This window comes from Glandiceps talaboti, chromosome 22 (genome assembly GCF_964340395.1).
Source record: "Glandiceps talaboti chromosome 22, keGlaTala1.1, whole genome shotgun sequence".
Classification (NCBI taxonomy): Eukaryota; Metazoa; Hemichordata; class Enteropneusta; family Spengelidae; genus Glandiceps; species Glandiceps talaboti.
Window position 1 is genome coordinate 11,961,896 of NC_135570.1, and position 15,996 is coordinate 11,977,891.

At 37.0% G+C, this 15,996-nt stretch overlaps 1 protein-coding gene and 1 long non-coding RNA gene across 2 annotated transcripts; both read right to left on the bottom strand.

The window, feature by feature from the left end:
• Nucleotides 1-532: 532 nt before the first annotated feature.
• Nucleotides 533-12,534, bottom strand: LOC144452547 (uncharacterized). The gene is made up of 15 exons (XM_078143649.1): nucleotides 12,524-12,534; nucleotides 12,405-12,437; nucleotides 11,938-12,025; nucleotides 11,147-11,229; nucleotides 10,744-10,818; nucleotides 10,167-10,258; nucleotides 8,579-9,895; nucleotides 7,169-7,994; nucleotides 5,747-6,432; nucleotides 4,999-5,113; nucleotides 4,147-4,302; nucleotides 3,477-3,599; nucleotides 2,968-3,081; nucleotides 1,672-1,787; nucleotides 533-852 (listed from the first exon to the last, which is right to left on the bottom strand). The coding sequence occupies exons 1-15, from the start codon at nucleotides 12,532-12,534 to the stop codon at nucleotides 533-535; spliced, it is 4,155 nt and encodes a 1,384-aa protein (XP_077999775.1).
• A 238-nt stretch (nucleotides 12,535-12,772) lies between these two features.
• Nucleotides 12,773-15,558, bottom strand: LOC144451962 (uncharacterized). Its single transcript, XR_013482322.1, has 4 exons — nucleotides 15,479-15,558; nucleotides 14,525-14,586; nucleotides 13,537-13,720; nucleotides 12,773-12,904 (listed from the first exon to the last, which is right to left on the bottom strand). It is a non-coding gene; the product is annotated as an uncharacterized LOC144451962 (long non-coding RNA).
• Between the last annotated feature and the right edge of the window lie 438 nt (nucleotides 15,559-15,996).

The window sequence follows — 15,996 nt, forward strand, 5'->3', positions numbered from 1 at the left end:
GAAAAATACCAAATTTAGTGTTATATCAATATCCATGATACCCTTAGTAGCAAGCTGAATGGTCAACTTGGCAAGCATTTTCTCCACTCAGCCTGTGACGTCAGTAATATAAATTTATCAATTGTCCAATGAGTAGTCACATGGTGTCTATACTGTGCTACGATATTCAAGTCACTCGATACCTATATTATGTTAATTATGGCTTAATATTTGTTGGCTAACAAATTAGCTGAAGTATTGAAAAAAAAAAACATTTAAAAAAAGGACCAACCCAAACAAAAATTGTGTGTTTCCGGTTACCCAACCAACTCTGTACATATTTCATCAAAGTATCACAGAAGAGGTATTCTGACTAACATTTTGATTGTTATTGGGTGAAAGCAATAGTTTTCAAAAATAAAAACTATTAAAGATAAAATAGAATAACATAAAATCTAACCTACCAATCTTATTTTCTGAGGCATGTTATCGGAAACACACAATATTTTCCTTCCTAATACTAATAAATTTGATGAAAAATAGTAAATGTGACTCACTTTTGATGATGTTCAATTATGGCAGTCATTATACAGGACTGGTAGAATTCGTTATTGAAAGCACCACTTGGGACACCAATAGGCTGTACTAACTTCAACATTGTCTGTGGACTTGTGGATCTCATCATCAATTTAGCCAAACTTTGCCATGTTAGAGTTGGTTGCAGTGATATATCATCTATCCCCTGGCCAGGGTCTAGTTCACTCCGGCATTGCAAACAGTTGTAGCTCCATAAACAGGTGTCCTTACTTTGGTAGAATTGCTGAAATAACTGCAGTAGATACTCCCATGCATCAAGAGTGAATGTTACCTTAGCTGGAAAACACATTTGAACAAAACAATTTGAAATATTTTGAGAAAGAAGGATGGGAGAATAGAGATATTCCTACACATCCACAAAGTGAATGTTACCTTAGCTAGAAAACGTGTTTGAACCAAAAAATTTGAAATTTGAAAAATGGAGGGGAGAATAGAAATAGAAACTCTTATCCACCGAGAGTGAATGTTTCCTTAGTTGGAAAACATGTTTGAACAAAAACAATTTGAAATATTTTGAGAAAGAAGGATGAGAGAATAGAGATATTCCTACACATCCAGTGACTGAATGTTACCTTCGCTAGAAAACGTATTTGAACAAAAACAACTTGAAATATTTTGAAAGGAGGGGAGGACAGATATACTCCAACGCATCCACAGTGAATGTTACCTTAGCTAGAAAACATGTTTGGAAATTTTTTTTTTTGAGTATTTGGAAAAAACAGATTCATTTTGCACAAAGATTTACAGAATATAAAATCTGAATGTGCAAGTGGGCTTCAAAATTTACACCCTTGTATGTTAATTCAAGGGTGTAAATTTTGAAGCCCACTTGCACATTCACTATTTTCATTATGATGAGGTATCTTTTTATTCACCTAAATATGAACCTTGTCATTCAACAAAATTGATGGTTATTTGTATTCAACAAATAACATGACATTTGTCACAGTGAAAGTCTGATATATATTATTTCATTTTGCTCCTAAGTTTTAAAATTTTAGAAGCATTTTGCTCCCAAATTCAGCAACAAATTTATCCTAAAAAATCTTGCTGAAAGAGTTACCTTCCTAGGCTGAGTCACTTGACTTCTCTTACCTTCATCTGACAGTACATCCTCTAGTAAGTGGACATCACCAAGTTGTACAACATACTGTAACCACGTCGTCTTTGGTAGCAAGTCACAACTTAATGTAATATATCCTGGCCAGTAACTATAATGTAATATACAACAAGCCATTGAGAATGACATAGTCCCCGCTATGATTGGGTTTTAAGGAATTAGCACTACTCTGATCACGCAACAACACTTGTGAACCTAAATCAAACAGACTTAGATATGTTGTGTCTGCTTGTCGGACATGGAACATGCCTACAACAAGAAAGGATTGTTCGGGTATGGGGGATCATATCAATATGAAAATGGATATGCAAATGTATGTCATAGAACACTGTCCTAATACCAACTCTGAATGAGATCTGTTCAAGCATGTCTGAGTTATGGCTTTGGACATGGAAAATTCACAAACAAAATGGCTGCCAGGCAGCCATATTGGATCGTATCATGACGAAAATGGATATGCACATGTATGTCATAGAACACTGTCCTAATACCAACTTCGAATGAGATCTGTTCAAGCATGTCTGAGTTATGGCTTTGGACATGGAAAATTTGCAAACAAAATGGCTGCCAGGCAGCCATATTGGATCGTATCACAATGAAAATGGATATGCACATGTATGTCATAGAACACTGTCCTAATACCAACTTTAAATGAGATCTGTTCAAGCATGTCTAAGTTATGGCTTTGGACATGAAAATTAACAAACAAAATGGCTGCCAGGCGGCCATATTGGATCGTATCATGACAACAATGAATATGCACATATATGCCATAGAACACTGTCCTAATACCAACTCTGAATGAGATCTGTGTGAGTATGTCTGAGTTATGGCTTTAGACAGGGAAAATTCGCAAACAAAATGGCTGCTAGGCGGGCATATTGGATCGTATCATAAAACAAATTAACGTGCATATGTATGCCATAGCATGTTGCCCCTGTACCAAGTTTGAAAAAAATCGGTACAGGCATCTCCAAGAAACGGCTGCGGACGGACGCACGGACGCACGGACGGACAGACGGAACCCAATCCATAAGTCCCCGTTCCGGACTTCGTCCGCGGGGACTAAAAATATATGACAAGAACAATTACATTAAAACAAGTCTCTACAGAAGACACAGCTCCTATCTAGATTATGGATTAATATAGGTGGGTACACTTAATTGTCAAGAGTTGGTGCAGCAATCAAGAATTACCATGGCAACATATCTTGAAATTATGTGACCGCACTCATGTCTTCATTAAATTGAAAGTTACCCTAATGATCTCACCTGTACTTCTGACATATAGCTAGCAAGTCTTCTCTCTGTGAGTCATTTAATGTTGCTGCAATGACAGCATCCAGCAAGGTTTGATTAGTCCACAAATACTGATAAGATCCTGGCCTGCAAATTAAACAAAACATCTATTTACTTTTGACTGAAAATTTCCTTTCATGTATTAATAACATGTAACCATTTATAGTGAATCAATTTTCATGACTCCTAAGTGCCAACTACCTTCAGTGAAAACGTCATGAATATTCATTGTTCAACCACTGCATAAACATTTCTGCTGACTCCCATGATGCAATGTGACTCACAGCAAAGATCCCCAAATGAGGGACAACTTCAACTTGATGTTTCTCTGAAATCGTGCATAATATAGTTGACCTAAAATCATGAAAATACTCTTCAGAACCCAAAGTTAATGAAAATGCCCTAATTTAAAAAATTTTCACACCTTGCACTATGACTTTGGTATGGAACAACAACAATAACAACATGAACATGTGACTCACCGTGGCATCCCACATTGGCAAGCTAACAAAGTTTGATCTTCAGGTGCATCTTGGGATAGCAAGTAATTGACCATCTGACCTCTGACCCAGTCATCACTACAAAGGTCATTAAGTATTGTGTCTCTACAATGAAAAGAGGATAAACCATCAACAAAACATGAAATTTCAAAAAGATTTTTACACCCAATGTTTTTCAAATCTTGATCAATTTCATGCATGCAACAAATGCTGAAATGAAATTGTTCACCATACTGATGAGATATACAATATGGCTAGGAATATACAGGGTTCACATAGTACTTGGATTCTCCTTAAATTCCAGGCCTTTCCAGTTCTTCATAAGTATTCCGACCAACTCTGGAAATTGTGTTTCCCAGCAAAATACACTTCATCTGTCAAAATATTTTATTTTGTAATTTGAATTTCTCACCTATCGGTATATGTAATCAACACTTTACAACATACAGCAACATGATCATTCAGTTGATTAAATTTTCAAGCATTTCCAGGCTTTGAGTGCATTTTACCAGAAGTTTCCAGAGGTCCTTTGAAATTCTAGGACTTTCAACTTCAAGGCATTTTCAAGGACAGTATGAACCCTGAATATTTGAACCTTGATACTGGTACAAGTTTATGTATGGTGTTATTCAATGTATCTAACGATACCCACCTGTTTGCCGACTTTAATAGTTTACGCACATAAAATATAAACAGCTGTAGACCATCTTGGTGAGTGTTACACATTATCCAGACTTGCCAAGGTTGGATTGTAGGGTGCCTATCAATACTAAACTCGATACCAACATCAGGGTTATTCTTGAACAGCCTGTAAATATACGTGACAGTCAAACGTAGGATTATGGATAGCAAACAAACACCACACATGACAGCATTCCATAGTTACAGCTGACCACTAGGTGGCAGTATGACCAGCCGACTGCAGTTCAATGAACTAACACAGTTGATAACGTGACTACAGAACTGGTTAAAACGATAACTCAAAGTCACCTACATAAGACAGAGGAACCACATTATGAACAGGGACCAAGGATACCAAAGCAATGGTCATTGAACTCAAATGTTAGAAAATGTTTTTTTATAGTAATAATTGGTATCTTTATGAATAGATAATTCTTTGGTTCCAAGATGCATTGCGTGAGATGGCGTCGCTTACATTGTCACATTTAGGCTTGTTTTGTCTTTGTTATGTTTGAAATAACATTTTCATTGTGAAATGATGGAAAGACATGTTGACCTCTTTGATTCCGAGTGATTTTATAGAACAATGACTGAACGCCATCAATGATATGACGAAGAAAGATTTTACTGGCAAATCCAGGGTACGGTTAGGTGATAACCATCCCACTGAGTAACATGTGCAAACCCCTTGCACGGAGAGAGTACATGGCATTGTATAGGAGACACATGATGCATCTTAGAACCAGCAACATGTATATGTTGTCTGACAGTATACCAACCAAATCCTCTACAGACATAAAAAAAATAACTGTTTTGAACTAACCTGTCCATGTAAATAATGAGATAGTTAAATGGTATTGCAGTGGTGATCTGTGATTTGACTTTGTGGTAGTCAACCTCAGTAACCCACTGTGGCAGCTCACAATCTTTGGTGTGTTCTAGAAGACAAATGTACAGTAAGCAATGTTAAATTCTCACAGTTTTACAGGTAATTCTTGGTAGAAACAACCTAAAGTTAGAAGTAGAAATGATCTTGAATTCTATTCAATTTATTTACATCGATAAATATAGTTTACAGCCCTTGGGGTAAACATGAAACAAAGGGATTGACTACGTCTGCCATTGGGGCGGCGACATTCCACAAAATTGTGTCTGAACGAAAGTTCCATAGGGAAACACATGTGACCTGTAAGAGTATTCTACCTTTACTAGAGGGTCCAAATTGAACAAGGTGGACTTATTCATATGCATTTCTTGGTCATGGTGCTGACCAAGAAATCGAATGATCATTATTTTTGTGATACAATGTAATATCTATAGATGGGCACAGAGAAGACGATAAAACTCATACTACTGACTGTGTTCTTGATGTAACAGTGTACATAGTTTAAAAACATATATATGACGACAAGATTGTTGTTTGTCCAAAACAGTTGATTGATATTTCATATGATTCTTGACAATAACCAAATACAGATGCAAACACTGGTATTTCTCGTCAAATTGCAATTTCTCGATCTCCATTCCGAAAATTTGGAATATTTCATTTTGAACAGATTGATACAACTTACCCTGTAGAATACTGATTAGACTAAACCAACTTTCATCTTTGCTTCCTTCCCAAGAACCAATCATTTTCTGTACTCTTTCTAAATCTAACCAGTAGCTGTACTTGTGGATAAATTTAGCAGATTGACTATCAGTTGACTCAAGGATGGCAACATCAGCCTCAGTTAAATCACAATAATTTCCATCTTTCAAGTCTTTTTCTGAGTCTTCCGGTAAAACATCTTGGAGCTGTCTGGTTTCTTCAAGCTGATCTGTTTCCATGGCAACAAGTATCACATTATTACTTGTTGTTGGTGCTGCTATGGATATACATTCACCATTAAGAGATGCTTTATCATTGCAACTGGCATTGTCACACTTTCCAATATGGCTACCTTCAGTTACCATGGAAACTGTTTCCACACTGCCTTCTGTTTGTTTGTTACTTCTCGTTATGTCAGTCCTTAATTTTTGAGACGAAAAGATTTCCAAATCGAGGCACATTGTTGCTAGTTCTGTGATATGTGTTTTGTGTTCTGGTGATAGAGTGTACAATTCTTTCATTTGGCCGTGATACTCAGTTTCTGGTATACTTGCCAAATGTTGAATTATTTTCTCCTGGGCATCTTCAAGATGGCTAATCCATGTGACAAGGATTTCTTTCACTTTACCAACATTTAACAAATCAGTCAAATTATCCAACGAAGCCCTGGTATGAGAAAAATATAATCCTTTTTGAAAAAATAGGAATTTTTGGAAAGATCCGCTCCCAACAACTTACATGTATACCTGATTCTACAGATTGCTATTCACATATTAAATGACAGGACTATGTTGATCACGTGCTGTCATGTCTTGGTAGAACTGACAGGACTTTCCCAGTCACTCCAACCAGATCAAACAAAATGTGTCGCTTGTTACCTGCTTGGAAGGAAAGGCCTTTTCCTCTACATTTGTTACTACAGTGACAGACATTGTTGAAGTTACACTCAAACTTAGAGATAATATCAGCAGTAAACACCAGGGTGCACACACTTAGTAGTTGTCTTGTCTGGATATAGTCCAGTGTATTTTTAATGATATGGCTGCTACGATAGTTTAAGTAATTCTACTTTGAGCCTATGCATTCTTTCATAGTTATAATTTGCAGGTATTTACATGGACTCATTCAAACATAAAAGTGATGGGCATGTATCTCTGAAAAGAAGGCAAGACTTAGTTAAGGAAAAGCAGACAACTCCCTATAAAAAGTCTATTCATTCAGGGAAATGCATTGACTGCTTATCATTATCCAACTGTGATAAGATTATAAAATCTCCCAAGAAATTTACTTTACACTTCAACAAGAGAAGTAAACTGGCAGACTAACTTTGAAACCAATACTACCAGTAGTAATCTATCAACATCTATGTAAACTTTCTCATTCGCTGCTAGATCAAATTTACCTTGCAGTTTTGGTAGCCTCTATCAAATCAGTGTAATCAATCAGAGAAGCTTCCTCCACTGTTGACTCACTGGAGATCTGTGCATTCTCAGTTTCTTGATCACTCTCCATCAAGTCTTTCAGTTTTGGTACGGTCATCTCTGGTCTGTCTACAAATATCCCTGTATTCTGTACACTTTGCTGCAGTAGGACTTTTGTCTTGGATAACTTAGAGGATATGCTGTCTTTCATTTCTGACAGCGAAGGCACATGAAAAGGACTGAGTTTCTGTGACCCTGCAGGCCCGCCAGTATAAAAGGGGACGCCCATATGTCTCACCATTGATTCTACAGATTGTGAATGGTGGGTTGGTGATGATGTCGGTGATGGCAAGGGTGAGGTTGATGCCGATGACGACTGCGAGTGAGATGATGCAGGCACTGAAATGCTACGGCTTGGTGATGAGTTCCGCACGTGTTCTCCAGTTGGTTCGGATGATCTTCTCATCAATAGTACATCTTTTGCTGATGATACCGGTGCATCACTTTCTTGGAAACGTGATGATGGATTTGTTGATTGCAAATTTGACCTCTTCAAAGTTGGTGAACTTTTAGAAATGGACTCGGCAATCAAAGGTTTGGATGGTGGGGAACTACTACCAAGTGATGAGGAGGACCCTGGCATATTGCCATGGAACGTGGAAGACAGTGAATTCTCAGTTGGCGACTGGGATAAACTTGGCGGTAAGGAAGACCATTCCTTTCCTGGTGGCACGTCTTGAAGACTGTCTATTGACGATGTACTATTAATACTGATAGTGTCAAATTTATCCTTCTGGGCAGTAATTTCTAGAAAACAAACAGAATTGTTGAATTCATAAACTTATATTATGAAGATGGTATATATAAGGGTTTATTGCTTTACTAGGTCACCAGCCCATATGCAAAAAGAGTACATAACATGAAAAAAAAATAACATGCACTTATTGCACAGGTATTCACGTCCCTTGAAGACGGTGCACAACTGTGCAAACTGGCTCTGAGATAATTTCGAGAATTCTTCATGCGTTCACACTGAGCAAATTACCCACAATTCATTCATGATATGCAAATGAAGGCATTATTATTACTTACACATAATCACACATTATGAATAGTATGGAAATTTACTGTTTCAGATAAACATAATGTATTAATAACAGAACTGCATTTCGAGTGAATGCCAATGGACATACTCAGGGGTATTTGCAATAGTCTAGCATTCTTGCTACACTCATGAAAGTACAGCCACAAGGAACACTGCAAGCACTCATGCAAATACCCTGATACAAATACAATTGCACACCATGGAGTTCCTTCTGTCATATTTAATATTATAGCATTTATGTTCATCTACTACTTCAATGTATTTCATATCATAATGACATCCCTACCTGGAGCACTTATTTTTTTCTTCTTCCTCTTCTTCTTTTTACTACCAGTGGTTGGTCTGACAGACACAGCGATAACTACATTATCATTATGTTCTACACCACTAGTTGGGGTATCAGGTACTGTTGTCTCAGTACTTTCCAGGGCTGTCTGAGCAATATCGATTTTACTGACTACACGATCAGTGACATTTGAATCTTCATTTATGGCAACTGTATCACCAGTGTTATGGGCAACTGCAGCATCCATGGCATCGGCAACTGTCTCATCTGCAGCATGTTTGGTTTCAGTATCTGACACGACATCTTTATGCTCTAGTGTGATTTCAGTCATTGTGAGTTCATCTCTGTCTATACCCACCCTGACAAATCCATTCTCATGTGTCCCTTCATTTTGAAGCGTACTCTTTTCTTCCCCTTTTTCTTCCTGTCCGGAAGGTATTGCACTTTGATCATGTACAGGAATGATACTATTATGATGCATCGATGGTGAAACCATGGTCACTTGTCCCAAATCTGTATCCTTTGACTCTGAATTTGACAAAGTTTTACAAACAGCATTACCCTCATTACCCATCATACCAGAATTTCCAAATGGAACATTTGATAACTTTGTTTCAACTGTTACATCTTTCTGATCTTCAGACTCTTTTCTTGACGTAATACTCCCCTCCAGTTCAGACTCCTGATTGTTGTTGACCCAAGTTTCGATATCTCCTGCTTGTAAATCTTCAATTTTATTCAACATTCCAGTGTCCTCCTTCGCCATGGTGCCATGTGCAACCAGTTCTACGTGGTTAAAGTGATTGTTAACGCCTTGTTCAAAGTTTTCTATGGTTGGCGTTTCTGTATTTTCTACAAACGCACCCTCCTCACTAGTTTGCCATAACTCTACTTCTAACTCGTTATCGGAATCACCTGTCCTACTTTCTCCATGGACTTGGTATATCCCAGAATTCATTCTGATGATGCCGTCACATGACGATACACTACTCCGCCTGCTGCTGGTCGTTGAACTTCTGTCATCATTGCACGTTTCCAGTTTGCTTACCATCTCACTCAATTTCTCAACATACTCTTCATCATTTTGTAAATGGTCCTTTATCTCTGTTACCATAGTAACAGGGAGATATTTCCTTGCTTTAGAGGGTATTAATGCTGTTTGGAAATAACAGCATAGTTTGGCAGACTGGAGCCATAGCTGTTTGGCTGTTAGTTTAGCAATACATTTCTCCACTGGATAGAGTGTCAGTTTCCTGACACTGCTGTCCTGGAACAAACAGTAGATGTCTGTCTTGTGAACACCAATCTGATGTACATCTGCAAAGTAAGTTGTGACAATTGCACAGTTACACATCTGACACGGTGAAGTCAACCACAAGCTTGAATTACAAGGGTTCAACTTAGTACATAGCATTGAACTGTTGATGCATCTCCTGTTCAGTGATCCCTACCAGAACAACCAATTCCATGATAGTTACAACTAACTTCCAAGTTGCTGTAACATGTGTTACAGGGTGTGCACCTACTTATCTTACAGTGTGTGTACCTACTTGTGTAACAGTGTCACTATTACATAATGGGCACCTACCTTGTACGTCATTGGTCCAGACTACAACACTAATAGTTGACGAGTCCAGTATGTAAATAGCTTTATTGGTCCAGCTGATCAGGTACTGCCCACTGTATGTGTCAAATTACATCAAAATGTTACTTATAATAAGAAACATTCCCTCTTTCTTGATTATGATTGCCAATTCTTAGATATTACCATGGCAACATTTGTCACTCTGCTTGTGAAAATATGGCCACATGATAAATTACATTCACCATGAAAATAACTTCTGTATGCCCCGTTGTTCACTGTGGGTCCGTTGGGCTCAATCATAGTATACCCCCAAAAATGTATATGTCAACAGGAAAACATATTTTATTGGTGAACTCACGTCATTGCAACAAATGTTTTTCATGTCCTAAAAAGTCGGGGTGTGTTAGGGTGAAAACAATACCTCCTTAACAATGCCATGTATGGCAGTTTGCAGTTTGAATTTCCTGCATATGTGGATATGCATAGAATACCCACAATGCCCTGTATACACCCTGTTGTGTATCTAAGAGTTTTTTGGTGTGGTGTTGAGACATTATTCTTGTTGACTTTTGATACTCACCTCAGTGGAAGTAACTTTGAGAAGCTTACAGACTGAGCTGGATAGGAGTCTTCATGTGTAAACACTGGATCAAGACTGAATAGATAAGAAAACAATGAGATTTTGACATTTATCAGCAAGCGCATAGTACAGCTTACAGGCCCTCCTGGACATGGGCCTTTCAGCTTTATATTCTTGAATGCAAAATGCATGTCTGGGCTGTAAAGATTATTAAGGGCCCTACTAAAGTAGGCTCTTATGTTGTACAACCTTGGCCTGCAAAACTCATATCCGAGCCGTAAAGATTAATATTGTTTCATAAAGAGAATGATTCATTGAATATATCAAGGTACTTGGTTTGTTGCAATTCTGTCTACAAAAACATTGTAATTTGGACATAAAACAAGAAGTGACAGTCACTTACCCTGGTCCACATATTGGGATGGAAGGAGTAGCTAGTACACGTTTAAACTGATGAGTACTGACAACGTTACCATTGGTATCAGCCTGACAAAATACAACATGATTGTATAGTTACTTGCATACAAAGAAATGTCACTTTTATACTGAAGTTACATATAAAAATTTATCAAAAGCCCACAAAAAATGAAAAACACTAAAAGACTGGACACGTCCACGTTTTCAAACTATACAGTAACAGCCGATGAAGGCTAAGTGATTCACCAAAAATACTACCAAACCAGAGTGACTATAGAGTTTCAATTAGGTGAGACAGTGTTTTTTTTAAGTCTCATACAACGGTTTTTGTTATGAATTACGTAAAACACAATACAGACACTGATATTGTGCAAATGATACATTTTATCTCACAGTGAACACAAATGAACATTGAAGTCAGATGAAACAAGGAAACTGTTTGTTTGTGTCGATGAGATCAAATGTAACATTTCATGTGCATGCATGTTATCAGTGTCTGTATTTTGTTTGTGTAATTCCTAACAAAAAATGTTGTGTGATAATTAAAAAATATTGTGTCGTCTACTTCAAACTCTATAGTCCCTCTGGTTTGGTAGTAACTGAAACTCTATAGTCACTCTGGTTTGGTAGTAATTGAAACTCTATAGTCACTCTGGTTTGGTAGTAATTGAAACTCTATAGTCACTCTGGTTTGGTAGTATATGAAGTAAAGATGTCAATGTTGCTTGGAATTACTATAGAATGCTAAAACAGTGGTAGTTATTTAGAAATACTCACCTCCCATATTCTAGACCCTGGTCTAGCTGAGTAAACAAGTGGTGATTTATCCTTAGGGTGGACAAAACAGGCACCAAATTCACCATCCCTGTTGGCATAGAAACACTTAACGTTATACCATAAAGTTGTATACGTTCAAACAGAAAATACAGTTCCTTGTGATGTTTTGTCCACATGAAATGAACTAAAGAGCCATCATGTAGACATCAAACACAGATGTCAAAACATCGGCTCCCGCGTGTCTGTGTCTAGTTGCAGTACGTTTAAATGCTTTATTTCTTTGAGACAAAATGTAGCAAGAAATTTCTTTCTTGCTATCTTTACAGTGTAGAATGTACAGTTTCTTATTGGTTTCTGTGTGGTTGCATCAAACAGAGCCAGTGAACGCTAACATGAAATTGGCTGTATGTAGCAATTAATGGGAAATTCCTAAAATAAGTGTAAATCATACGAATAGTTTGACTTACCTGAGTTTCTTACCAATCTGCCAGAATTTTTCCCTGAAAGTACAAAAATAGCATTGATTATAAAGACTGCTTCTTGAGAATGAATGACTGGTAGTTAAATTGCTGGTAGATAAACATACCATGAACACATCGCTATAGTGATACAAACTTGACTAACCACAACACTCACTCAAATCTGTAAAAATTCTGTAAATCCCGACGTCCGATGTGGATCAAGTGAGTGAGCTCATTAAGCGGAAGCAACGCCTGGATTTTTCAGGTTAAGTCTGATTTTGGCTATGTTATATATTGTAGTGAGTATAGAGCCAATTCTGATCACAAATCCAAAATAAGAACACTTCTAACTATGAAAGGTTCATGTATTCATACCTTGATGTATTGCATAGATAGCTTTTTGTCAGAGTCGACACCAAAAGTAAACTCTCACAATAGTCTAGCTGTACTATCCTGGAGTCACCATTTAAAATCAACTCCGTTGGAATTGAGAAGAACCCAGCAGCCTACAATGGAAATGAGGTTATAAATCAAACATTTGCTTTTAATAAGATAAGAAAGAATATAGAAAAACTGTTTGAAGTATCTAACATATTCTACTGCACTGTTGGTTGATTAATATAACCATTTGCTGAAAGGTTCAGTTAAAGGGCTAATTTTCAATCCCAGGTCAGTGTCTCAACACTTCCAACGTTTATCAAGTCAACATTTTCATACAGTCCCCAAAAATGCCACTAGTTTCAAAAAATACAATGATAGATTTCTTTCCTGTATATTCATAATACTAGGAGATAAATAATCTGTAATACTCTCTAAAATGACACTTTCATAAATGCTCTATGGGCTCTGTGAGTGTGTTACATGGTCAAAGTCATCTAGTATAATGAGCGTCATCTTAGTCAGACACTTATTTATATACAGAGTAGGCCTTTATAAACACGTCCAAAGTATAATTTTTCCATATTTATAATATAATGAAAATCAAGCCATTTTTGGACTCAATGACTACATACAGATACTTTTTTTGTAGTAAAATTGTCAAAATAGGCCACACACTATCCTGTTTACTTAATAATAGTTCTATTATTGTGAAACTTACAAACAGGAAAAGTTGGAAAGTGATGGAAGACATTTTTACCTTGGATGTTGGCACGTTGAGGGCAGTAACCTTACCCCTGTCATCTCCAATAAACACCTTTGTACAATTCTGATCCCATGTCAGTGCTGTAATGCTACTCTCCTTATGTTCATTTGAGGTCACTAACTTCTCTGGTTTGCTTCGTCTCTCTACATTCAACTCCCATACAACTACCACACCACGACTGAAATTAGAACAGAAAATTAATTTCTATTTCAAACCAACTCGTAATAATTGAGATAAAAATGTACTCAGCCCTGGATCAGTCCAATACAGTGATAAATAGCTGACGTTTCGGTATTAACCCTTCTATGAGCTAAAGCCTAACACTCCTGAAAGTGTAGGAAATCTCTAATGTTAATAACTGTAAAACTAACTATGCAAATTCACTCACTGGATGGAAATCTCTGCAATTTGTTACCTGAAAATGTAAAGCAGCCTGAAACTTTTTTAAACTTCAAAGACCATTATAGAGACAATTTTGCTGCTTTATTTTGACTGTGTATGCCTTGAGATCATATTATACACTATCACAATGTGTTTATAGTACTACCAACTATTATCTCACTTAAACAGCACCTGGACAATCACTGGAAGAACCTAGATATCACGTATAACTACAAGGCAAAATTCAAGCAGAGCAGAATTCAGACCAGTCAGATCTGAATATATAGGCTGCAAAGCCTGCATTCAGAATACACCTTAGTAAACCTAAGTAGTAATGTTTTTATAATGTAGCAATTCAGATTGTAAGTAAATGTTATGATGTGATTGTTGATGTATAAGAACCTCAATGGGAAGAAGTTCGGCCTTCAACGATGCATTTTTAAAACACTTGTTGAGTTTTACCCTGGATAAAGCTACACATATATTATGATAATCATAACAATTTCTACTTTTGGCAACTTCTGTGAGCACATCTCTCTCCATGGGACATGAATTAATAACATACACAATTACAATTCATGAGATGAGTACTATGTCTTACCTGGTTGCTGAGGCTAGTAAGTTATCATTAGCACCAAATGTCACATGAGTAAGTGAGCCCTCCTGGAATAAAGATTAACAGATTGTACTACAATAAGTCACATTTTCAGTACATTTTGGAGTAAGGGGCCAAATCAGAAAAGTAGGGGGTCAACCAACTGTGCACTGATGTAGCAATTAGATATCACTGCTAGAATGTGTTAAGATAAGATATAGGGATAGTCTACATGTGTATTGGGATAGTCTGATAGTACAGGTTAATATACACATATTCATGAGACTGAAAGTCATTACTCTCCTTTGAAACAAATCATCTTTCAGTCACAGAAAACATCATAACATCTAATGAGTAGGCAGGATAGTAGTCAACTATGACTGCTTGGTGGCGCTAAGTTAGAGAAAACCCTAATAGGTATAAAATACACCATAGTATATGTTTACACATTTCTGAATGTAACAATACTATCCCATGTCACACCACTTCCTAAGTGATATATTTAAACAACTGCAAGTAACCATGATAACACTAAATTTAAGCAAACACTAGTTGTGGTTACTGAGCTATTGTACTATGATAACAAACTGATACTAGATTCCAATATAATCACTGATAGCTTAGATCAAAGTCAATGTCAGTTGGCCTATAATATATTCCAGTTATCAGTAAAACAAAGATTTCATGGTTTGGCCACTAGGAGTAGGAACGCTGTTTGCAAGCTGTATTGAGACCAGAAGTGAGGGCCTGAATAGTGGAGTACCAGTACTGTAGTGTGTGTGTGATAACAGCTGATACAAAGTTATATTTTCCATACTTTCACATACAATCTTTTCACAGCTTTGTACATTGCCAGACATTCAGTGGCCATGATCAAATGCTAGCCTTCACTGTGAGGCACATTCTACCAATATATTTAACTTTAGCCCATAAAGACTGTCTCCATTTAATACTTCTTACCTTGTTTGCTAACACCTGTAAATATCTATGAGAATCTCTGTGGAAGAGGTAAAGACCACCAGTTGATGCACCAAATGCTATGAAACGTTTAGACACTGCTACACTGGTATACTTTATATATGAAAAGACAAAATACAACATGATTAGTGATGGGTTAATGAATGCCAGTTACACAAATGCCAGCATTGATGGTTGGGGTGCATTGCTAGTGGAGGGTGAAATTGCGTTTCATTCACTATATTTGCCTAGAATCCATGATTTTTGCTGCTTGTATATCTCCTACATGTGGCATTTCGCTAGTACCCTATCTTTACATGAAAATGAAGCTTCAGCCAGTCCCACAGTGAGATGACCACACTGGCAGCACTATGTGATAGAACCAACTCAGAGTGTTGAGCTGTACAATGTAAACATGAACCATATTCAACATCACTGTGGGAAATTGTACTCTAACCATCTGAATACATGACTGTTATAGCAAAATGCCAGGTGTAGGGGAAAAGACAAGAGTCAAAAAT

Coding starts and splice junctions, on each gene's coding strand:
- LOC144452547 (XM_078143649.1), bottom strand. Junction 7,995..8,578: donor GAAAAAAATAAGTGCTCCAG/GTAGGGATGTCA, acceptor TTTGTTTTCTAG/AAATTACTGCCCAGAAGGAT. Junction 4,303..4,998: donor CTCATTATTTACATGGACAG/GTTAGTTCAAAA, acceptor GTATATTTACAG/GCTGTTCAAGAATAACCCTG.